At 40.8% G+C, this 24,701-nt stretch overlaps 1 protein-coding gene across 1 annotated transcript in view; it reads right to left on the reverse strand.

Annotated features, from left to right (window-relative positions):
• LOC109079377 (mediator of RNA polymerase II transcription subunit 23-like) overlaps positions 1-24,701 on the reverse strand; it is a 64,009-nt gene that overhangs the window by 957 nt on the left and 38,351 nt on the right. The window contains exons 20-28 of the mRNA XM_042777210.1: positions 22,985-23,165; positions 21,639-21,809; positions 18,306-18,522; positions 17,958-18,194; positions 17,089-17,254; positions 16,911-16,983; positions 14,870-15,084; positions 9,554-9,674; positions 6,042-6,077 (exon numbers count right to left, since the gene is read on the reverse strand). Of these exons, the coding sequence (XP_042633144.1) occupies positions 6,042-6,077; positions 9,554-9,674; positions 14,870-15,084; positions 16,911-16,983; positions 17,089-17,254; positions 17,958-18,194; positions 18,306-18,522; positions 21,639-21,809; positions 22,985-23,165 (1,417 nt within the window). The remainder of the gene's footprint in view (positions 1-6,041; positions 6,078-9,553; positions 9,675-14,869; positions 15,085-16,910; positions 16,984-17,088; positions 17,255-17,957; positions 18,195-18,305; positions 18,523-21,638; positions 21,810-22,984; positions 23,166-24,701) is intronic.

Raw genomic sequence — 24,701 nt, forward strand, 5'->3', positions numbered from 1 at the left:
TAATAAATCTGGAATATGTGTGAATACATATTAGAATGATTTCTGAAGATCATGTGACACTGAAGACTGGAGTAATGATGCTGAAAATACAGCTGCGCATCACAGATATGAATTATATATTCACATAGAACACAGCAGTTTTAAACTGTAATAATGTTTCGCAATAAAACATTTTTTTTTTTACTGTATTTTTGATCAAATTAATGCAGCCTTTGTGAGCAGAAGAGACTTTAAAATTTTTAAAAGAAAATGTTTCCAAACGTTTGACAAGATTTTTGATTCCCAGGAAACACGTTAAAAAAAAAAAAATGTATAGCCTGAATACACTATAAGTCTGCCAAATGCATAAATGTAAATGTAATGAAGTGTGAAGCCTCCAGTCCCCATTCGTTGCAACTGCATGGAAAAGAGTTCTGTTTCATTCTCCAAATCATCTTCTCTGTGTTCCACAGAAAACAGTCACAGATCTAGAGTAACAAATGCTGACAGAATTTATCAACTTTATCTGCTGAACTATGAGATGTTGGGTCAACCAGGCCATTTCATGATCTGTGTCCATGTGAAGTCTCGCTCTCTGACCCATTGGCCTCTGTGCACAGAACAGTTTGTTTTGTTCCCGTCTGAACACCTGCACTCAGTCACCAGCTGTTCCCTGGGGTCCTGATTTGATAAATTATTCGAGCTAAACTGGGGCAAACATTAGATGCAGAACACCCTGTTAAAGGGAATGCAGGAGAATAGAGTGCATGAGCAGAGAAGGAGATTTAGAAGTCAACGGAAGTGACCAGAAAACAGAGGGAATGTGTGTTTGCCAGAGCTAAAGGAAACGTGAATAGAGAAGAGTAACTCTCAACAACCTCAACTAGGCACACACACAGTAACTCTCAAAAACATAAACTAGCACACAGACAGAATGCCTTGATGTTCCGTGTTGCCATGGATACTCAGAATGACTGGAAATGGAACATTAAGAGAGTAGACTGGTGAGCGTTCTTCAGTTCAATCACAGACAAAGGTGTGCGGACAGACAAGAATCTCATTCACGACAAACACTCGATTCTTTTAAACCGTAATAGATATGAAAGAAACCCCACCAAATGAAACATGAAGTGACTTATACAGACGTCTTCCAGCCGGCAGAGAGTCAAACGCAATGGAAACTCGAGAGACGGAGAGCTGGAGGCTCTGCACCCAGTCTTAAATCACAGAGATGGAGGACGAGAGCTGGAGAGCTAAAGGTCAGACTTTGTAAGCAGACATAAATCAGAGGATTGTGGAGCAGATGTGCTTTATAAAAACCAGAGCTCTGGAGTGAAAGACCAAACATGGTAAGCATCACAGTCATTGAGTATGTACTGAATCCAGTGCATAAAGCTCCCATCCTCCTCCATCATTCCCAACCAGAAACCCTTCAAACTGGATCTCATCAATAGCTTTAAAAGAATAGCTCATCCAATGGACAATTATGACAGAATGTCATGTTTGGCTGAACTGTTGTTTAATGTCATTAAAATGGTCATTTTCACTGTGATTCAGGCTATGGGTGAAAAACACGTGGTCATCTTTTACAGGTTTGGCCTGATTAACTTTCTCTGAGAAAAGGTTTATAAAGGGGAAGTCGTGGCCTAATGGTTAGAGAGTTTGACTCCGAACCCTAAGGTTGTGGGTTTGAGTCTCGGGCCGGCAATACCAAGACTGAGGTGCCCTTGAGAAAGGCTCCGAACCCCCAACTGCTCCCCGGGCACTGCAGCATAAATGGCTGCCCACTGCTCCGGGTGTGTGTTCACTGCTGTGTGTGTGCACTTTTGATGGGTTAAATGCAGAGCATGAATTCTGAGTATGGGTCACCATACTTGGCTGTATGTCATGTCACTTAAAAGAAATCCAGATCTGATGCAAAGATCATCTGCAGACTTTGTATGAAGGAGCTGAAACACCACAGAAACTCGACAAATACCACGAGATGCCACACTCAGACCATTAACAGCTTTAACTACTTATAACTTTAACTCTGCACGCTTAATAAACAAACTCCAGTTAGTCCAAAATGCAGCAGCTAGAGTTCTTACTAGAACCAGGAAGTATGATCATATTATCCCGGTTCTGTCATCACTGCACTGGCTCCCTATCAAACATCGTATAGATTTTAAAATCTTGCTTATTACTTATAAAGCCCTGAATGGTTTAGCACCTCAGTATTTGAACGAGCTCTTGTTACATTATAGTCCTCCACGTCCGCTGCGTTCTCAAAACTCTGGTAATTTAATTATACCTAGAATATTAAAATCAACTGGGGGCGGCAGATCCTTTTCCTATTTAGCGCCTAAACTCTGGAATAAGCTACCTAACATTGTTCGGGAGGCAGACACACTCTTGCAGTTTAAATCTACAAACCCAATTCCAGAAAAGTTGGGACACTGTACAAATTGTGAATAAAAACAGAATGCAATGCAAAGTTTCAAATTTCAATATTTTATCCAGAATACAACATAGATGACATATCAAATGTTTTAAACTGAGAAAATGTATCATTTTAAGGGAAAAAATAAGTTGATTTTAAATTTCATGGCATCAACACATCTCAAAAAAGTTGGGACAAAGGCCATGTTTACCACTGTGTGGCATCCCCTCTTCTTTTATAACAGTCTGCAAACGTCTGGGGACTGAGGAGACAAGTAGCTCAAGTTTAGGAATAGGAATGTTGTCCCATTCTTGTCTAATACAGGCTTCTAGTTGCTCAACTGTCTTAGGTCTTCTTTGTCGCATCTTCCTCTTTATGATGCACCAAATGGTTTTCTATGGGTGAAAGATCTGGACTGCAGGCTGGCCATTTCAGTACCCGGATCCTTCTTCTACGCAGCCATGATGTTGTAATTGATGCAGTCTGTGGTCTGGCATTGTCATGTTGGAAAATGCAAGGTCTTCCCTGAAAGAGACGACGTCTGGATGGGAGCATATGTTGTTCTAGGACTTGGATATACCTTTCAGCATTGATGGTGCCTTTCCAGATGTGTAAGCTGCCCATGCCACACGCACTCATGCAACCCCATACCATCAGAGATGCAGGATTCTGAACTGAGTGCTGATAACAACTTGGGTTGTCCTTGTCCTCTTTAGTCCGGATGACATGGCGTCCCAGTTTTCCAAAAAGAACTTCAAATTTTGATTTGTCTGACCACAGAACAGTTTTTTCAATTTGCTACAGTCCATTTTAATGAGCCTTGGCCCAGAGAAAACACCTGCGCTTCTGGATCATGTTTAGATATGGCTTCATTTTTTGACCTATAGAGTTTTAGCCGGTAACGGCGAATAGCACGGTGTGGATTGTGTTCACCGACAATGTTTTTCTGGAAGTATTCCTGAGCTCATGTTGTGATTTCCATTACAGTATCATTCCTTTATGTGATGCAGTACTGTCTAAGGGCCCGAAGATCACAGGCATCCGGTATGGTTTTCCGGCCTTGACCCTTACGCACGGAGATTGTTCCAGATTCTCTGAATCTTTGGATGATATTATGCACTGTAGATGATGATAACTTCAAACTCTTTGCAATTTTTCTCTGAGGAAACTCCTTTCTGATATTGCTCCACTATTTTTCGCTGCAGCATTGGTGGAATTGGTGATCCTCTGCCCATCTTGACTTCTGAGAGACACTGCCACTCTGAGAGGCTCTTTTTATACCCAATCATGTTGCCAATTGACCTAATAAGTTGCAAATTGGTCCTCCAGCTGTTCCTTATACTGTATGTACATTTAACTTTTCCAGCCTCTTATTGCTACCTGTCCCAAATTTTTATGGAATGTGTAGCTCTCATGAAATCCAAAATGAGCCAATATTTGGCATGACATTTCAAAATGTCTCACTTTCAACATTTGATATGTAATCTATATTCTATTTTGAATAAAATATAAGTTTATGAGATTTGTAAATTATTCCATTCCTTTTTTACTCACAATTTGTACAGTGTCCCAACTTTTTTGGAATCGGGTTTTTAGATTAAAGACCCATCTCTTTAACCTGGCTTACACATAACACACTAATACACTTCTAATATCCAAATCCGTTAAAGGATTTTTAGGCTGCATTAATTAGGTAAACCGGAACCGGGAACACTTCCCATAACACTCAATGTACTTGCTACATCTGGGATACAGATCCCCTGTAAAGACCTTGTCTCAGACGACCACTGGGACAAGTCCACAGGAAACAGATGATTCTTCTGCACAATCTGACTTTGCTGCAGCCTGGAATTGAACTGCTGGTTTCGTCTGGTCAGTAGGAGAACTCGACCCCACCCCCCCCGACTGAGCCTGGTTTTTCTCCCAAGGTTTTTTTCTCCATTCTGTCACTGATGCACCGTTTTGGTTCCTTACCGCTGTCGCCTCTGGCTTGCTTAGTTGGAGACACTTCATTTACAGCGATATCGTTGACTTGATTGCAAATTATTGCACAGATACTCTTTAAACTGAACTGAGATGATGACGTCACTGAATTCAGTGATGAACTGCCCACATTTCCTTGGTTTGCTCAGAACAGCATTTTTGATATCACACCCACAAGTTGTCACGATTGGTCATTAAGGCGGGGGATTGGGCTGGCCACTCATAACATTAATTTTGGGTTTGGAGCCAAGACTTTGCTCGTTTACTAGGTCGATGTTTGGGGTCGTTGTCTTGTTAAACAACAACTTTCAAGGGCAGTGTCTTCAGCATAAGGCGGAACATGTGACCTCTTCAAAGCTATTTTGACATATTGCACACTGCAATCAACGATGCCTTGGTATGCGATAACTATGGCCCAACACCATAGAAAAAGAAACATGCCCATATCATGATGCTTTGTTGCACCCTCCATATATGCTTCACTGTCTTCACTGTTGGTACTGTTGGCTGAATTCAGAGAGTTGGAGTTTGGGGGTAGTGTGTTCACAAACTGTTCTCACCACATGCCTTTGTGGCCCCTTCTTTTTTTCTCTGGACCCAAAGAAGAGGGACACAGATTACTTTAACTGGCCCATGTTCATTTTTTTCAGTCCACAAGTTTTTTTTTGCCCTTTTTGTTCTCCTTAGGCCATTTAGTCAGTTTAGGCCAGTTGATGTGTTCTTGTGCAAAATTGTAAACCTCTCTGCACATGCCTTTTTTTTTTAACAGAGGGACTTTGCGGGAGGATTCTTTGAAAATAGATTAGCTTCACACAGACGATATTTAAACTTGTCCCAGTACACCGTACAGGTCAAACTCCGGGACTGTCTTTGTAGTCATCCGGAGGTGAACTCATTGGGACTGAGCTTGGCCATTCGGTATTCTACGATCCATTTGATGGTTTTGTACTTCACGTTATTCTGTTGTGCTTTGCACGTCTCTATAAGGTTTTGCTCTCCATTTTAAGGCATTGGAGATCCTTTAGACGGACTGAACAGCACTATCATTTTTGCACCTGCTTTATAGGTTTTCCCCTCTACTAATCAACTTTTTAGAGACTGTCAAAGTAGCGCTGTTCTTTGAACAATGTCGTGAACGGGACCCATTTGGCCCGCTTTCAAATGCATGTTCAACAAGTGTTGGCTTCATCCTTAAATAGGGGCCACCTGATTTACACCTGTTTCTTCACAAAATTGATGACCTCAGTGATTGAATGCCACACTGCGATTTTTTTTTCCTTAAATAGGGGCCACCTAATTCAACTAATTGCCCAATTGCACAGCCTTAAGAGCGTGCATATCATGAATGCTGGGTCTCATTTGTTTTCTGAGAATCTACTGAACCTACTGGTAACTTGTTTGCCACGTAGCAATAAAAAAATATACGAAAAACCTTGATTATTCTGGTTAGTCACATTGTACTGCTATTATTTTGAACAATACTGTAGGTAGAGAGAACAAAATAAAATAAATGTGTTTCTAGAGGCTGGAATATACAACTTTGGTTGAGAGAATATAATAAAATAAATGTGTTTCTAGAGGCTGGAATATATTCAGTGCTTTGACGGCCGAAGTGCAATCTTTTTTGTTGAGAATAAAGCCTTCTTTCTTTCGCTACCACAGCCTGAAGCATCTCATAAAACACCACTCCAATCTGAGAGAGGAGGAAACACACATATTCAATACACTCTGATTCTGATTCATTAATATCCATGGCAGCAAGATTAGTCTTTAACAAGCCGAAAAGAGTGCATGTCTCATGGCATTAATGTTTGCCTACAAATCCACCACTGGCTCTGCAGCCCTTCACCTAAATTCACTACTTCACACTTATGTGTCCTCCAGAAGCTTGCGTTCTGCAAGTGAACGTCTCATTATAGTGCATCCCAAGGAGACACAAAATCACTTCCACAGACTCTTAGATGAACTGTCCCCTGCTGGTTTGAATGAGCTGTACAACTCAATCCCAGCAGCTGAGTCTGCAGCCATCTTCAAGAAAACACATCTCTACACTTGACCCTCCAACTCTAGCACGCTCTGCGCTTCTTCTATTCTAATGGTTTTCTTTTTATTTATAAAAAAAAACAAAAAAAAAACTTGACCCTGTAACACTAAGTGTTCTCTATCCTTTATTTATCTACTTTTAATTAATATAAAAGATAATAACTTGACCCTCTAACACTAACTGTATATATTCTATTTCTTTTCTATCTACTTTTTATTACTATTTTATTACCAGGACTTGTTACAGCACTTATATATCATCATCCTTTTGTTGGTTTGATTGCTTCTATTGTCCTCATTTGATTGGATAAAAGCGTCTGCTAAATGTAAATGTAATATAACTTCATTATTATTAATCATTACTAACGCTTCTATTTACATCTGATCTGCTCTGAGGGCTATGCTCTGTGGGATTGTTATGGTTTGACTCATGAATATTAATTGTATTGTATTAATTTGTAATATTAATATTATTTTTTTAGTTTTAATTTTAGTTATTTTTTTTGTTATTTGATGATTCAGTCGTTTGAATGAACCGGTTAAATTTATGATGATATGACTCTGATTCAGTCGTTTGAATTACACTAAATATATTTCACTGAAATCATATTGACAGATTAACGAAACGAAATAAAAAATTAGCTAAATTACGCTTCATTGTGACACGTTCAAGTTTTCGGAAATAAAAACGAAACAGTAGAGATTTGTTTTTTTTAAGATTTTTTTTAAGCTTGACAGCTTTGAATAATGTCTTGCTTCTGTATAATCAGCCACTGTTGGTATGAACATCGCGCCGACGCCTTACGCGCACACACAAAATCATTTTGCTATATTGAAGCCTGTTCATTATCAAAATAAAATATAGTTAAAGAAACAAAAAGTGACACTGCTCCGTTGTACAGAATGTGCTGAGTTCAGTCTGACCGCGCCTCACTGTGATGATAAACCCGATGTGAAGGATGATGTCGATGAAAGTACAAACACTATATAATAAATAATATTTTAGCATCCAGATACGTCGGGAACATGAAAACATTTGGATTCGTGCCGAATGAGAGAGGAAGGCATCAGCTTCACCTTAAATTAATTTGTTTTTGGATTGACGTTTTTATAGCCTAAACTTTAGAGGATTTGATTTGGAGAGAAACTAATAACTGTTTTTATAATGTTTGTATACATTTTGCTTTAGACTACAGGCATTTTAGCCTTCATTATTTCAGAAAGTAATAGGGCTAATAAAATGTGACGTGAGCCGCGACTTAATTTTTTTTTTTCACTCTCAAAACACAATCTTATAGAAGAGTTTCTTTAACAATGCAGCAAACATTTTTAAATATCTTAAAAATACTTTGATGTCTTTAAAGTGTTGATAGATTTTTTTTTAGTAGCCTACATTTGGCCAAAATCTAGAAAAGATGCTGCTGTATTGGCTGTGACTAAGCACAGCGGGTTATTGGCTAACGTTCCCAGGGGCAAGTTCAAGCTCAAACGGTGCGCACTGTCCTGCTACGGTTTCCGGTTTGAACGACATGTTTCCTGGAAACGGTGTGCAACGTGGTTCGAGATGCATTTTCTCTTGTTTGGAGGGTGTGTCAAACATGTCAGCCCCATCAGCAGCAACCTGTGTATAAACCACGCGGTATTAAAGAGACAGCTCGCATAATGTAATTAATATCAAAATAAATTCACAAGAGAAAGTATATTGTTTATTTACATTAAAGGCAAAATAACTAAAATGATAAGAGCACAAGTATAGACCTGGAACTTCTTTAAGTCTGTCTAAATATTTAGTAATTGCAATGTCTTCTGGTCCATATCCTTTCTTTAGCAAGGTGTGCTAAATACTGATTATATATATAAGGTATATATCATAACAGTCTCTGAGGTAAGAAGTGGATTATTCTTCACCTGAGATGTTTGTATTTTCATCCTGAAATGTTTGTGAGGCAAATATTGGATCACACTAATTAGGAACCACAGTTTCCACAAATCCCTTCACTCACGATACTCACACACTCACACACACACACACACACACACACACACACACACACACACACACTCACACACACACTCACACACACACTCACACACACACAATACCGATTTCATCAGGCTCAGAAAATTCTTCAAAAAGAACACAAAGAATGGCCTTCTCAGCTGCCACAGTTGCAACTCTTGCGTCATCAGAACAGAGTGTTCAACGCACCACCGTTTCCGTTTAAAAAACGTTTTGCACCGTTTTTGTCGGCGCTGAACGCAGCCATGATCTCTCTTTTTTCCTTTTCTTTTTGAGTAAAGAAAACGCTGTACTTTATTATTATTATTATTATTATTATTATTAGGCAAATTATAGGCAAAGAAAATTGTTATTTCTTCCACCCGAACCGGTTCAGGAACGGTAATAATATCAGAGGAAAGCAGGAACAGAAACGTTAAAATATTGATTCTGCTCTGAGTGAACCGATTGAATTTTATTTCCATTTTCAAGCCCTGATATACGGTCTGTGATATTAATTACATTTAGTAACTGGTTATAGCATGTGTGGTAGAAGAGTGTAAGCATGATCAGAGTGATATATTCATGAGTTTGGGTCTTCACTAGAGTAGAGTTCAGAAACCCTACTACTGCTGAAAACATTGAAATCTGGTATTGGTTCATTTTTGGTACTGGCAGGTTTGATCAGGAGCTGGCAGCTCAACTGGGAGAGATGGGAGAGTCCAGTAAAGGAGAGAGAGCATAAGCAGCTTGAGGGTTTGTGGGTAAAAGTGCAGTGTGCTCAGTGTGTAGAGAGCACTTTCATTAGCTGGACTGCTTCAAACTGCCCCAGAGGAGCTCAGCATGTACTACTCGCGCTGGCTGAAGCGCTCTCTAAACGTGTGTGTGTGTGTGTGTGTGTGTGTGTGTGTGTGTGTGTGTGTGTGTGTGTGTGTGTGTGTGTGTGTGTGTGTGTGTGTGAGCTGCTTCTCCGTCCGCTGCATATGTGTGGCATGTTCAGAGGCATGTGTCTAATCAAGTCAACTCTTTCTCCTGTGTGGATTTGGTTTGATGTGTCAAGTTGGGTTTTGCTTTGAAGTGTGAAGGTGTGTGTGTGTGTGTGTGTGTGTGTGTGTGAGCATCTCTACCTCCAGCATGCATCTGGTCCTCTCCTGCTGGAAGCGCTGCAGAAAAGGCCCCACCAGGTGATACACGTACAGCAGCTGGAACTCCGTCTTCACAATGGGCTTCAGCACCTCCGAGAGGAACCTCACACACACACAACATACACACATCACGTGAAAACCATGGTAAAATCACGGCAACACTGCAAAGATGAAGACACCACTGATCAATCAATAATCACACACATTGACAAACTGTATTCAGTCTACACAAATCTAACCGCAGGCTGTTTAAGGAGGAAGAAATGTAGCAATTTCTGCATGAACAGAGAATGAATCTGCAGTGTGTCAGTGTGTGAGAGTTTTACTACAGCTCTGAACACAATGAGTGAGTTTAATGAAGATCGGATGACATCATCATCATGATCGATCTGCCCTGAGCTCTTCCAATCAGAACATTAAACCCATTTTCATGACTTTTTTGCTCATCGGGTTGAAACCCAATGACCTTCTGTTATTGATCACCTCAGGACTGGAGCTTCGTGAATCTGCTCACAGCTGAAGTGTGTGTCACTCTCAAATGCTTTCTCTCTGTTAAATCTTCAACACTGGAACTCAAATGAGTCTCTGTGGGTGCAAATAAATGCCGGTGTTCAAGTGCAGTCACATTCACTTGAGTGGAGAGGCTGTGGAGTGAGCCACACACACACACCACCCTTCAGGCGTTTCATCAGACGGGGAGTGTGCTGATATTCCCCTGTCGCTGCAGACGGAGTGTGTCAGACGCTGTGAAGACAGGCTGTTAACCGTGTCCTATCACAGCTCCTGTCACTGAATGATCAGTGTGTGCATGGCCACGGTCCCAGACGTCACAGTGCTGTCAGCACAGACACATCAAAACAAACAGAGGCCTGACACCTCACAGCACACACCACCGCTCAGACGTTTGGACTCAGCATGATTGTTTTTTTGAAAGAAATGTATACTTTTATTCAGTGAGGATGCATTAAATTGATCAAAAGTGACAGTAAAGACATTTATAATGTTACAAAAGATTTCTATTTCAAATAAATGCTGTTCTTTTGAACTTTCTGTTCATCTGTGAATCCTGAAAAATAAAATGGATCACAATTTCCTCAAAAATATTGTGCAGCACAACTGTGTTCAACATTGAAAATAATCAGAAATGTTTCTTGAGCAGCAAATCATCATATTAGAATGATTTCTGAAGATCATGTGACACTGAAGACTGGAGTAATGATGCTGAAAATACAGCTGCGCATCACAGGAATAAATTACAGTTTAACACATATTCACAGAGAGAACAGCTGTTTTAAATTATAATAATATTTCACAATATTACTGTTTCTACTGTATTTTTGATCAAATAAATGCAGCCTTGGTGGGCAGAATCAAAAATTTGTCTTTATCATCTTTTATCAATACCTGCTCTGCTTCTGAAACATCTTTTCAGATGATGTCACGAAATCCATCTTTTTCAAGCAATCCAGATTCACTCTGATACAAAACCATCCATCATACTTAAGTAAAATGCATTATGAACAAGGAGCGAGGAGTCAGTTTGTGCACAGGCAGCATTCTGACATTCCTGACACACAGATGAACAACAGACTCGAGCACAGAAGTGTGTTCACGCTCAATCTGAGCGTCTCTGTGGATGTGATGTGATGTGTTGTTCTGTGGTGGGATGAAGAGTGTGTGGAGGCAGCAGGTGAAGGGATCTCGGCTCATCACTGACTCATCCTCACACACACACACACACACCGCTCCTGCAACTCAACCACAGCATTTATCCATTTACCAGGACATCTAAGTTAAGGCTTTTTAAGATCTGCACTAATAAAACTCATACTGTTTGTCCATTCAGAACAAACCCATACAATCTCAAATCATGCATCTCAGATTCTTTCACTTGATTAAACAGGCTGTGGCACAAATTCAACACGGACATATACGGCTTATCAGCAAAACAGGGTAACTTCAAATCTAAAATACACAGGACCGTTTCTATTCAATATGTCATGAAATCGGTTTATATACCATTACATACAAAATAGCGGTCAAGCGATATTAGATTTTGCTGATACAATAATAAAGCATTTAAAAATAGATTACAGATATTGTGCTGATACAGGTCAAATCCAATGTGTTAAATAAGGTTTATTGTCTTTCCTTCCTGTGATGGGGTGAAATGAAATGCCAGATACACTTTATTGATCAACAGAAAAGAAAGATTCTACACATAACGAGGGACTTTTAATTATAAAGGACCTCAGATGATGCCAACCCTGAAACAACATACAAAACTACCAAATTTTGCTACAAGTTTGATTGCATCATATAATAATTACTGTTAAGTGTTCTTCTGTTTCTTTAATTGATTTTTCCGTACATTTCTGCCATATGCACATAAACTGACAGTCATCACTGATAAGCTACTACTTAATATTGTAGAAACTTAATTTTCTGTAAAGTTGCTTTGCAATGATTTGTATCGTAAAAAGTGCTATACAAATAAACTTGAATTGAATTGAATTAACAAGCCTGAGTACTCTAATTTTGAAATGGATCTGCTTCACTACTTCAAACAGATGCGTGAGATCAAATATGCATCTCACAACCTCCTACAACACACTACAACACTATAAAGTAAACAACTCAGCGACAGCAGACCATAAGCATTCGCTTGGCATAAACGTGTGGTATTCACTCATTGAGAACCGATCTGAAACTGAGAGCCTGTGAAACAACAGCACTGTGTTTGTACTTTAGAACATGCAGCCCTCATATTTATTCAAAGAAATCACAGGCTTTTAAAGTTTGATCATTCAAATGATGTCGTATCATGACTACTGCTTTTTTGCCTGCATTTAAACCTCTTGAAATGATCATTAATCCTTTTCTTTAACTACTTGAAGGGGTCCTATTACGCTCTTTTACAAAGTCTTGATTTTGTTTTGGGGTTGTACGAGAACAGGCTCTCATACTAAGTTGTTTGAAAAACACATAATTTTTCACATATTTTACATTATTACAACATCTCTCTCCCCAGTCTGGCTGAACGGCTGGAATAGTTCCTGTATCAAATGAAGGCCAGCCTTCTGAAATACGAAATGTGCTGTGATTGGTTAGCTGTGACAGTGTGTGCTGCGATTGGTTAGCTGGGCCGGTGTGTGCTGTGATTGGTTAGCTGGGCCAGCGTGTGCTGCGATTGGTTAGCTGGGCCATTGTGTGTTGTGATTGGTTAGCTGGGCCATTGTGTGTTGTGATTGGTTAGCTGGGCTAGCGTGTGCTGCGATTGGTTAGCTGGGCCATTGTGTGTTGTGATTGGTTAGCTGGGCCATTGTGTGTTGTGATTGGTTAGCTGGGCCAGCGTGTGCTGCGATTGGTTAGCTGGGCCATTGTGTGTTGTGATTGGTTAGCTGGGCTAGCGTGTGCTGCGATTGGTTAGCTGGGCCATTGTGTGTTGTGATTGGTTTAGCTGGGCCGTGTTGTAATCGGTTAGCTGGCCCATTGTGTGTTGTGTGTTGTGATTGGTTATCTGGGCCAGGGTGTGCTGCGATTGGTTATCTGGGCCATTGTGTGTTGTGATTGGTTAGCTGGGCCAGCGTGTGCTGCGATTGGTTAGCTGGGCCAGCGTGTGCTGCGATTGGTTAGCTGGGCCATTGTGTGTTGTGATTGGTTAGCTGGGCCAGCGTGTGCTGCGATTGGTTATCTGGGCCATTGTGTGTTGTGATTGGTTAGCTGGGCCATTGTGTGTTGTGATTGGTTATCTGGGCCAGTGTGTGCTGTGATTGGTTATCTGGGCCAGGGTGTGCTGCGATTGGTTATCTGGGCCATTGTGTGTTGTGATTGGTAAGCTGGCCAGCGTGTGCTGCGATTGGTTAGCTGGGCCAGGGTGTGCTGCGATTGGTTAGCTGGGCCATTGTGTGTTGTGATTGGTTAGCTGGGCCAGCGTGTGCTGCTGCGATTGGTTATCTGGGCCATTGTGTGTTGTGATTGGTTAGCTGGGCCGTTTTGTGATCGGTTAGCTGGCCCATTGTGTGTTGTGTGTTGATTGGTTATCTGGGCCAGGGTGTGCTGCGATTGGTTATCTGGGCCATTGTGTGTTGTGATTGGTTAGCTGGGCCAGCGTGTGCTGCGATTGGTTATCTGGGCCATTGTGTGTTGTGATTGGTTAGCTGGGCCAGCGTGTGCTGCGATTGGTTATCTGGGCCAGGGTGTGTTGTGATTGGTTATCTGGGCCATTGTGTGTTGTGATTGGTTATCTGGGCCATTGTGTGCTGTGATTGGTTATCTGGGCCAGTGTGTGCTGTGATTGGTTATCTGGGCCAGTGTGTGTGCCGTGATTGGTTAGCTGGGCCAGCGTGTGTGCTGCGATTGGTTATCTGGGCCATTGTGTGTTGTGATTGGTTAGCTGGGCCAGGGTGTGTTGTGATTGGTTATCTGGGCCATTGTGTGTTGTGATTGGTTATCTGGGCCATTGTGTGCTGTGATTGGTTATCTGGGCCAGTGTGTGTTTTGATTTGTTGTGTGGGAAGAATGTGTCACTGTTAAATTAACTGGGCCATTGTGTGCTGAGATTGGTTATCTGGGCCAGTGTGTGCTGTGATTGGTTATCTGGGCCAGTGTGTGCTGTGATTGGTTATCTGGGCCAGTGTGTGTTGTGATTGGTTAGCTGGGCAATTGTGTGCTGTGATTGGTTATCTGGGCCAGTGTGTGTTGTGATTGGTTAGCTGGGCCATTGTGTGCTGTGATTGGCAGCACTCAGCGCCTGGTCAGGAAATGTCACGGCCCTTACCATAGCCACCTGCCAGCTTCAGTTTAAGTATTGCATCAAAAACAAATAGACCAGATGATTGTAACCACTCTAAGTTCATCTGCTTGGGAAGTGGCAGTGTGTCTCCGACAAAGTGATAATAACACTCGTTGTCTTCTCTAGTGCAGCTCAACTAGGTCTCGTCCAATTCGTCGATCTTTGTGATATCACAAATCCCGGAAAATATGTGTTGTAGTCCAAACGAGTAAATTGTTGTAGTTTTTGAAAAGTGATTTCTGTTAAATAAAATATCTTCATTTGAAGTGGACTTTGAGCTTTGTAACTTTACAGGTCTTTTTTATGCTCAAACAGCACTTTTTAAGGAACCGCAGGGACACTGATTATTGGTCTGGATGCATCCTAACTTTAACAATGGACACAATGCAGTTTAATGGCTGCTAAGAAGTATTTATGGCCAGTAAAGGTGTCTCTGCCCCACTTGCAGGTGTGAGGAATGGTTCAGTGTGCAGGGTGTTTTTGAGAAGGGCGTGAGGTCTTACTTGGGAATGAGGGAGAGCTGTCCGATGCTGGAGTGATGCCAGACGGCGTGAGCCAGTGCCAGAACATAGCTGCAGTGCATCTCTGAGTGCGATCGGTGACAGGCAGTGAAGTCCAGCAGCTGGAACGGGTAACCCACCCACTCCGTCTCTGAACTCAGAACTGCACTGCTGATCACACTCACGATACGGTCGTGAAGCACAATCCGGTACGGCTCCTGACAGAGAGTTGACAGAGACTTGAAATAAAATAAATGCTAGCTGACATACAGCAATTGTTTTTTTTATTTAATTAAAAAAAAAAAAACATTTTAATTCAGCTAGTTGCTAAGGAAATATTCATAATTTACTGTAGTTTACTAAATAATTAGAAGTATAGCTGCAAGCAGCAATTAAGGGGCCAAGCACTGCAGAAGCAAGCATCAGACCAACTGCAGAAATGAGTAATTGAAGTCATTTTAAAATAATTTTAGTCAAAATGACTGAAAAACATAATAAATACAACTACTAGTAATATGATTTAATGGCTTATCACGTTTGACCAATAGGTGGAGCTGTTATCAAATCGATGTGGTCTGTTCTGTGTGAGTTTACAATGGAACACACAAAGTTTGGTGTCAATATATCAAAGCTTTGCAGAGATACAGCCTCAGACGTAGCCTAAAATTTGCTGCGGCGCTATGCAAAAACGGTTTTGTCTATCAACACAAAATCAATCACTTTTTGTCAGAACTGTCTGTAGATGGATTTTTGTGAAAATCAGACAATCGGTCTAGGAGGAGTTTGAAAAAGTATGTTTTCAACATAAATCAAAATGGAGGACAGGAAGTTCGGCCAATTATGGCATAACTGGTATCGATGTTCTCGGCATGATCCAAGGAATCTATCAAGATCTCATTACAACAGGCTAATTCAAGCAAAAGTTATTAGCATTTTCGTAAATTTCATTATACCTTTTGACCACAAGGTGGTGCTGTCACGAAACTTTTTAAGTACCAGTAGGGCATAGAACGAAGATACTTACAGAGTTCTGTAAAGATACCCCAATGTGTTCATAAATTATAGCATTTTACGACAATTCATTAAGTGGATTACATAGTGGATGTTGTGGTGGTTTTGTTATGGTTGGTGTAGTGATTCTGAAGTGAATCTAGTGATTTGTGATTTTTTTGTGATTTTTGGCCAAACCATTGAGAAATTATTAGCAAAAATAGTAATTTTTCATATATCCTGACCATTAGGTGGGGCTGTGCCAAAACTGTGCAGGTAGTCTCAGGTCATGGTTGTTATAACACACACCAAGTTTGGTCTCAACATGACAATCTGTATTAATGCAGCCTCACATGCATTTTTGCATGCTCTTCGTCGAATTCGTTTATAAGTTATTTGAGAATGGTTTAACTAATAGACTTGAATTCTATAACTTTTTGCCAGCATGGTCTGAAGATGATCTGAGCCAATTTTGGTGAAAATTAGAAAAACCACCTAGGACGAGCTCTAAAAAGTTTTTTTTTTCAAACTATTAAAAAATAATTTCCCTTCTAGACCGTACTGTTCAAAAGTTATTAGCATAAACATGAGTGTTTTTTTTGTAGAGTTTTGGCGCTAGAGTGTCTGAGTTCGAGACACCAAATTTGCTGTGGTTAATGATGCAATGGTCTTCTATCAGTTTGCCAAATTTCAAAACTTTCCCGCAAGCGGTTCTATGGGCTGCCATAGACTTCCAGAGCAGAAGAAGAAGACACCAACGAATACAATAAGTGCCATCGAACCTTCAGTGCTTGGCCCCTAACTAAAATACAATTATAAAAACTATATCAACACTCAAAAAACAAAACAAAAAAAAAGACAAAAAAACATAACACAAAAGTATTAATTAAAACTGAAACAGTATTTCATTGATACTAAAATATCACTGCTTTGAACTCGACAATTACACTCTAAAGTGCTGCATGTAACCATAGCATCATTTAGCACAAGTCAGTGCTAACTGACTGCTGTATGAGAGCAAGAGTAAATAAATGAATGAAGATGGTGTGCGTACAGGCAGGGCTGTGATGACCAGGCCGATAGCATTCATCCACGCTGTGATGCTCTCCCGAGGAACCAGCGGCTGACTGCAAAACACACATTCATCATTCAACACACGACGGTAACATATGTATGTGTGTGTCTGTGCATCTCCTGACACAGGATCACAGGTGACAGGGATGAACTCTGACCTCTGGAGCACGACATTGAGCAGAGCGTTGCCCACGTCTTTCCCCGGCACAGCCAGAGCCATGAGCTCCACACAGGTGACGTGCAGCGCGTGAGTGGCCGGGTTTGGAAACTCATTAAACCTCCAGTCACAGTTGGGGAAAGGCCCTGGAGATTTACCTGCCATGGGTAGCATGGGTTAAGGAAGGGTTTCTTGACTCTTCTCATGCCATATTCAACATCTGACACTTTAAACCAGGAGCTCAGCTCCAGCGCTGATCAAACTCACCTGGCTGCCTGTACTTTTCCAGTAATCCCTTTAGATTAGTTCTCGATTAGCTGGTTTATGGAGGGCTTAGGAATTACAATAGTAATATTAAGGGTCGTCTTTGCTTTCATATTTATGCAGAAAACCATAGGGAGACCATAAATCTTCTATTTTGATGACAACAAATTTATAAGTCATTTTGTGAAGATTATTGGTGTGTTGCATTTTCAAATGCATGTTATAAGCAACTCAAACTCACAGCACTTGCAGAAATAGAGTTTGTGTGGAGCAGCGTTTACTGTGAACAGAGACTGAGACACTGAAAACACTGACTGATCAAGAGCTGCTCACGTGTAAAATAACAGTGTAACGCTTCACTATGAACATGCATCAGTCTCTCTCTCTCTCTCTATATATATATATACACACACATAATTCAACTGCTTTTACGATTGTGTTCTCATAACCATGCATTGTTAGAATCTATAAATAGCAGTTTTGTGTTTCATATAGCTACTAGCCAGAGCATAGTTTGCGTTCTCGTTTAAGGCCATTTCGTTCTCCTCACGCAGGCACCATCTCCTGATGTGACAGCGCTGACTGTGGCTGCTCACTTAAGGATATTATCCACGAGCCGCCCGATGAGTTTGCAGTAGTACGTGTCGTCGGGGATCCAGACGCTGTCTTCCCGGGGGTTCATGCCACACTTCAGGTAGGTCTCGCTGAGACACCAGCCAGGCGTGCGGTTGTCCTTGAGCGAGCTCATGATGGCGTGCACCAGCTTCCTCTTCAGGTTGGTGCGATCTCGCAGGTGTCTCTCGTAATAGTGCAGCGTGTTGTACAGGTACGTCACCGGACGATCTGCACGTAGACAGTTTTAGGATAACAGTAAAAACTATTTCAACTATAAATAATAACAGATTAACACTTTTAATTCCCTGGATGTGAACCAGCGCCAGTCATGACTCTCACCATGGAACTTGTAGAGCCCCCCCAGGTGATCGAGCAGCGTCTCCAGAGACTTGGACACAGGCAGCAGCTCCAGGAAGCGATGGATGACGATGTCGAACACAGGAAGGAAGCGGAGACACACGTTACTGAAGTAGATGGGCAGGTACTGTGAGTGCAGCTGAATGGGAGGGTTGACCTGCTCTCCCAGACCTTCGAAGTACAGCTTCTCTGGATACTTCTGCATGGGACACAGCGAAGGGGCTCATTACTAATATAATCAAGTTAGCATTCAGAGACAGCTATAATAAATCAAAACATTGTTGTTTTGGCAAAACCCTGTTTTGGTGGCTGAATTCAACTGAACATTTATGTTAGCATGTCATAGGTTATTGGTGGCTTACATACCTCTTAAAGGGACAGACCACTCAAAGATGAACATTCTGTCATCATTTACTGACCCTCTATATATATTTAAAACACAGATGAGGACACTTTTAATGAAACCTGAGAGATTTCTGTCCCTCCATTTAAAGTATTCTGTCATCATTTACTGACCCTGTTCATATTCAAAACACAGATGAGGACACAATCTAAGTCTTCTGGTTAATGAGGTTTGTTCTCATGCATAAAGCACATCTGAGTGTCCATTTACCATATCTGATGAGCTCCATGTATGTGTTTATCAATGTTCATATATGCATAAAAGAGTAAATTAAAGAAATAGTTCACCCAAAAATTAGTCATTAACAGGTTTTTCTTTGGGAACCAACAATTGTTCTTCTAGGGCATCACTGCAAAATGTTTTAAGGAATAGTTCACCCAAAAATGAGCATTAGCTAAAAATCTAAACATCACAAGTAATCCACAGCACTTGTCTCTCACATCAGAATCCAGTCATCCAGCATTAGTTTTTTTAGAGCTGTTATCCATAAAACGCTGCTTGATCTGTGCAGATTTTCTAGAGCTGATTAAACACGCCAGATTTCTCTCCTGATTCACACCAGAACACTTTTTCACTGGAGGAAGTGTTATTATGGATTATGAACTCTATGTATTTTAGTTTAAAAACATCTTAATGCTGGATGTGTTTCATCTTTTGTCTTCTCCAGATGTTAACTGTTGGACTGGAGTGCTGTGGATTACTTGTGGATTATTGTGATGTTTTTATCAGCTGTTTGGACTCTCATTCTGACGGCACCCATTCACTGCAGAGCATCCATTGATGAGACACTGATGCAGTGCTACATTTCTACAAATCTGATGAAGAAACACACTCATCCTGATCTCAGATGACCTGAGAGTGAGCACATTTTGAACAAATTCTCATTTTTGGGTGAACTATTCCTTTAAATCTGTTCATCATATGAAGTAATCTTGTCCTTCACAGGACTTCACCACATCTTTATAAACTTTCTGAAGCATCAAAGTTTTTGGTTGCATGGTTACAGAAATCTCTCAGGTTTCATTCAAAATATCCTCCGTATGTGTTTTTAAAATGAACAAAACTCACACAGGTTTGGCATGACATGAGGGTGAGTAAATATGGACAGATTTTTCATTTCTGGGTGAACTATTCCTTTAAGACTTGCAGTTTTCCCAGTAGATAACAGCTGTACTGCATGTTAGAGAACAGCTGTCGAGGACTTTACCAAGTGCACTGATAAACATCGAGAACTCTTCTAGACTCAGAGAGCTCACATGTTGGCTTTGGTCTTGGATTGAACATCATGGTCGGGTCAGATCAGGTCAAACTGTGTGCTGAATTATGTTGTTTGCCATTCAGCACAAATACTCGAGATGAAATGTCAAAGCAATCTCTCCTTAAAATGCCACAGAGAAGTGAAGATGGGAGGGGGATAATAAGTGTGTGCTTATGACATTTCAGTTTAGTTTTGTTTGGGATTATGAGATATCTTGAACTGAGATGTTTTCTGTTTCATCTCTAAAGGTCAAGAATAGTTGTAAACACCAATCCATAACTAATGTACATCTGTGAGAGGACACTGCTGAACCGTACAGTGTCTGGGGTGGCCAGCGTTTGCTGTGTCTGCTCAGGTCACTTCATTATTTATTTCCCTTGGCAGGACACTTAAGAACAATGTATCTGCACAGTTTGGAAAGCTTGGTAAGAGGTTGTCTGAGAGTGAAGGGCATTACGCTCACTAAACCAAGCGCAGTACGGTCAGAAGAACAGAGAGTTCTGAGGAGGAATAATCCCTGGATCAGTGAAAGTTTGTTAGAGACATGCTCAAGCACAACTGTATATTCTAGTTCGTTTTGTTTTGTCTGTAGTCAGTAGTGGATGGATGGGAAAGCTGAGACACACATTTTTCCAATAATTTGCTGTAAGTGCTTTATGGACACTGCTGCTGCCATTATCTAATGTGCCATTGTGTTTGTTTGTTTTCTTCCCCAGATTCTAGAGATTGTATTGGTCATGTCAGTCAATCATAGTGCTGAATGCATACAAATGCTGAAACAAATACTAACCCTACTAACTACTGTACTTCTTATACTTAATATTATTGTAGTTATGGTAGCGCTTGCTGTTAGTCTTGTTATTACTGTCCATTGCACTGTTAAAAAAAAACCTGTAGAACCTTACTGTAAAAAAATACGGTAGCAACATTTTAGTTTTTACAGCTTTAGCTGAAATTTACAATATGTGACCCTGCAGCACAGAAGCAGTCATCAGTAGCACAGGTATATTTGTAGCAATAGACAACAATACATTGTATGGGTCAGAATTATAGATTCTTCTTTTATGCCAAAAATCATTAGGATATTAAGTAAAGATCATGTTCCATGAAGATAGTTTGTACATTTCCTACTGTAAATATATAAAAACTTAATTTTTGATTAATAATATGCATTGCTAAGAACTTCATTTGGACAACTTTAAAGATGATTTTCTCAATATTTTGATTTTTTTTGCACCCTCAGATTCCAGATTTTCAAATAGTTGTATCTCAGACAAATATTGTCCTCCTAACAAACCAGACATCAATGGAGAGATTATTTATTCAGCTTTCAGATAAAAAAATTCTGCTTTTGTGGTCCAGGGTCACATATTGTACATTTACTGATATGTTAATATACCAACTTACTGAAGTACTAAAATCAGTTTTTTACACTAATAATGTACTGACAATCTTCTAAAAACACAGGTGATAAAGAGAAAGACATTCAAATCAAGATAATTATTTACAGTATGCAATACTCTGAAATGAGTCCATGAGATCTGAACTTTTCTTGACAGCTGAGAGCATGACGGAGTGGAGCTGAGCTGATCTGGGGAAGAACCCCGTGTTGTTAGCGTGTAGCAGGCTGTGTGTGTGTGTGTGTGTGTGTTACCTTGTGGTAGGTCATGTGTTTGGTGTGCCAGTCGCTCTGCAGCCAGTGTTCGGGAGCGTTCTCCTTCAGGAAATCACTGACGCGGCTGCGGAAGTCGTTGGGTTTGAGGAGGAGGAGCTGGATGATGAAGTAGCAGACCTGAGCCTCGTTCCCCTCGTGACTCCTCATCGCCTGCGTGAAAACACACAACCTTCAGTGCATTTGTTTGGAAGCGTTTGTTCAGTGTAGCGTGTTAAGACAGCAGAGCTCTCAGGAAATGCTTTCCAGTGTGTGTCAAGTGATTTTCTTCAGGATCTGCTCTTCAGACGGGGCTGAACAGCACAAAAGCGCAGCGGGTCGCTGTGACTGCAGGAAGGGTCGGTGTCACTCGATCGGACTGATAAATGGAGCATGTTCAGTACAGCAGGAAGCTGATTGATCAGCAGTCGAGCTGTTAGCTTCTGACACACAGATAGTGTTTCACATGCAGCTTTACTCACATGCTGCGCTAACAAGCCAATAAATCCATGAGTCAAACACAAAACTGAATCACTGGAAACACAAACATACTGCTTCTTGAAAACAATTACATCCAATCAAAGTGGACTTTTGAATAGAGTTTAATAATGCCTCTGATGATTTAAACCTCAGTGGCACAAATGCAGTTTATTTTCCATTGATTAGGTCTTTATCAAATGATTTAATGACTGCTTTGCATAATCACTCACTCACTGAAGTCCCAGAGTCTCAGTATTTAATGTGTCTGTTTTGACAATGAGATCATGATCAGTGACACACATTTACTGTTATTTCATTAGTCGTCTAGAAACAGTGCCCAAACAGCAACAATTACATTTTGAAACCCAAATTTTCAATGCATTCTCTCCTCAGATCTCACTTGATGTAGGCACATGTTGCCATTATGTTGGTGCATAGAAATGAAAACATTTAAAAAATGGTTACATTGTTTTTAGATCGCTAGATCTGAAAGATACTGATAGTCATTATAATCTCTATTGGGGAGCATCAAAATACAGCGCTAGCAGATATTAAGCAGACGGTCAACTAATACTTGACTAATAAATGCAGAGTTACCGTACTTACAGTTATTACATCTAAAAGTGGACTATCAAATTAGAGTGTTACCAAAAATATCATAGCTTGTGTTTATTTAGTGAAATGTGCTGAATTAAGACTATGCCTAAACTTCAACAGTAACCGTGTGCAGATACAGCCGTCACTGTGGAGTGAATTAACCTCCTGACCTGTGAAACAGGCTCGAGTTGCAGATTATCGTGCGTTATTTGAGAGGCATTGTTTACGAGGTGAAGTAAGACTGTGGTGAGAGGTCAGAGGTCAGGGCTCACCAGGCACAGGATGAGTCTGTCCAGCGTCACGATGTTGTACTTCCACACCATGTCGTTGAGGATCTCGATGCACTTGTTGAGCTGCTGTCCTCCTGCAGACGTGCTGAGCTCGTACACTAGGAAGTCTGCAAACGTCCGCACGTGGGCCACCAGCGCCCGCGCCCCGATGCGCTCCAGCACCCTGAGGAGAGCACAGACAGGCTTTATCATTCATCTGATATCAGTCTGGTTTGTTTGGCTGCTTTTATCATATTAATATCAGAATCTGGACAAATTTGAGTCTCTGAATAAAATGTAGCTGTTTTTGAGCCAAAAAACCCTGAAGCATCAAATATGCTACTCAACAAAACACACACATGCAAACTTCCCTTTAGATTTTTGTTTAAGGGTTCGATAAACACTTCCATCATTCCATCGATGTATTAAAGAGTTTTGGCAGTGTTACAGTATCACATCCCAAGAGATCAGCCCGTGCTGGGCTCAGAGAACACTCAGAGCAAAGCTGCTGTCTGTCAAGAGACAGACAGAGATAAAGCAGAGAGAACAGAAGACAGCAGGAGTCCGGAGAGACTGACAGGAAGAAACGCATCAGAAGAGAGCGCGTGATCACGGATGTCTTCAGTAGAGTGAGAGAGATTCAGAGACGCTGATAACTGAAAACACACCAGAGTTTGATTAAGAGTAGATGATAACTGTAAAATTGTGAGATATTATGGAGTTTTGAAATTTGTGTTTTGTATTTGAATTTATTTTATTATGTAACTTATTTATGTGATGTGCAGCTGAATTTCCAGCATCATTACTCCAGTCTTAAGTGTCACATGATCTTCAGAAATCAGTCTAATATGATGATTTGCTGCTCAAGAAACATTTCTGATTATTATCAATGTTGAAAAAATATTGTGCAGCACAGCACCCCTAACAATAATGTACAAGTTCAATGAAATCCCCTAATATTGTAGTAAAAATGTGTCTGTGAATATTTTTATTACTATGTTGTTTACATATAGCACTCTTAAAGGTGTTCAGCTTAATTGTACTCAGGAAAATTATCATGAAAAACTAAATGATGAAGGAAACCTTGAACAGCATTACGGCTTCATGGGACAGAACAAACTGTCAGGACAGTAGAAGAGACGGAGAATATCAGATTACATAAGCACTCAGTCTGGGATGACAAGCATCTGAATGCTGAGTCTGTGTTTACTGTAATCTGACAGTCTGAACATTCAGTGATTTAATATCACAGCATGTGTATCCTGCAGCCTTTGATTGCTCTGAGAAACAGACAGACATGTCAGAAAGCCCTTAAACACATCTGTGCCCGCAGCACCGGCGGTGTGATGAGGCAGAGCTCGTGACTGGGGAATAAAGAGGACCACACAGGACCGCTCCATTCAGCCCAGCACAAGCAGCCTTTATACAGCCGAGAGTGATGACACTAGACCACACAAACACACACTACATACTAAGATCAGCCATTCAAAGAGAGACAGATGAGTGCTGACCACCGTCAAATCAGCCAGAGGTGCAGGAACACACACAAACCTCTACAGGGTCAGTGATTTCAGCTTAAGTCACTAATGAAGCAGTGCCACTGGTAAAGACAGTAGTGTGACAAAACAAGTGGTTTAGGTCTACTACACAAGCTCAAGCACGCGTGAGACGCTCACAGTGTTTTCAGTGGCACTATATGAGACATGAACACATGAACTTC

This window comes from Cyprinus carpio, chromosome A20 (assembly GCF_018340385.1).
Source record: "Cyprinus carpio isolate SPL01 chromosome A20, ASM1834038v1, whole genome shotgun sequence".
Taxonomy (NCBI): domain Eukaryota; kingdom Metazoa; phylum Chordata; class Actinopteri; order Cypriniformes; family Cyprinidae; genus Cyprinus; species Cyprinus carpio.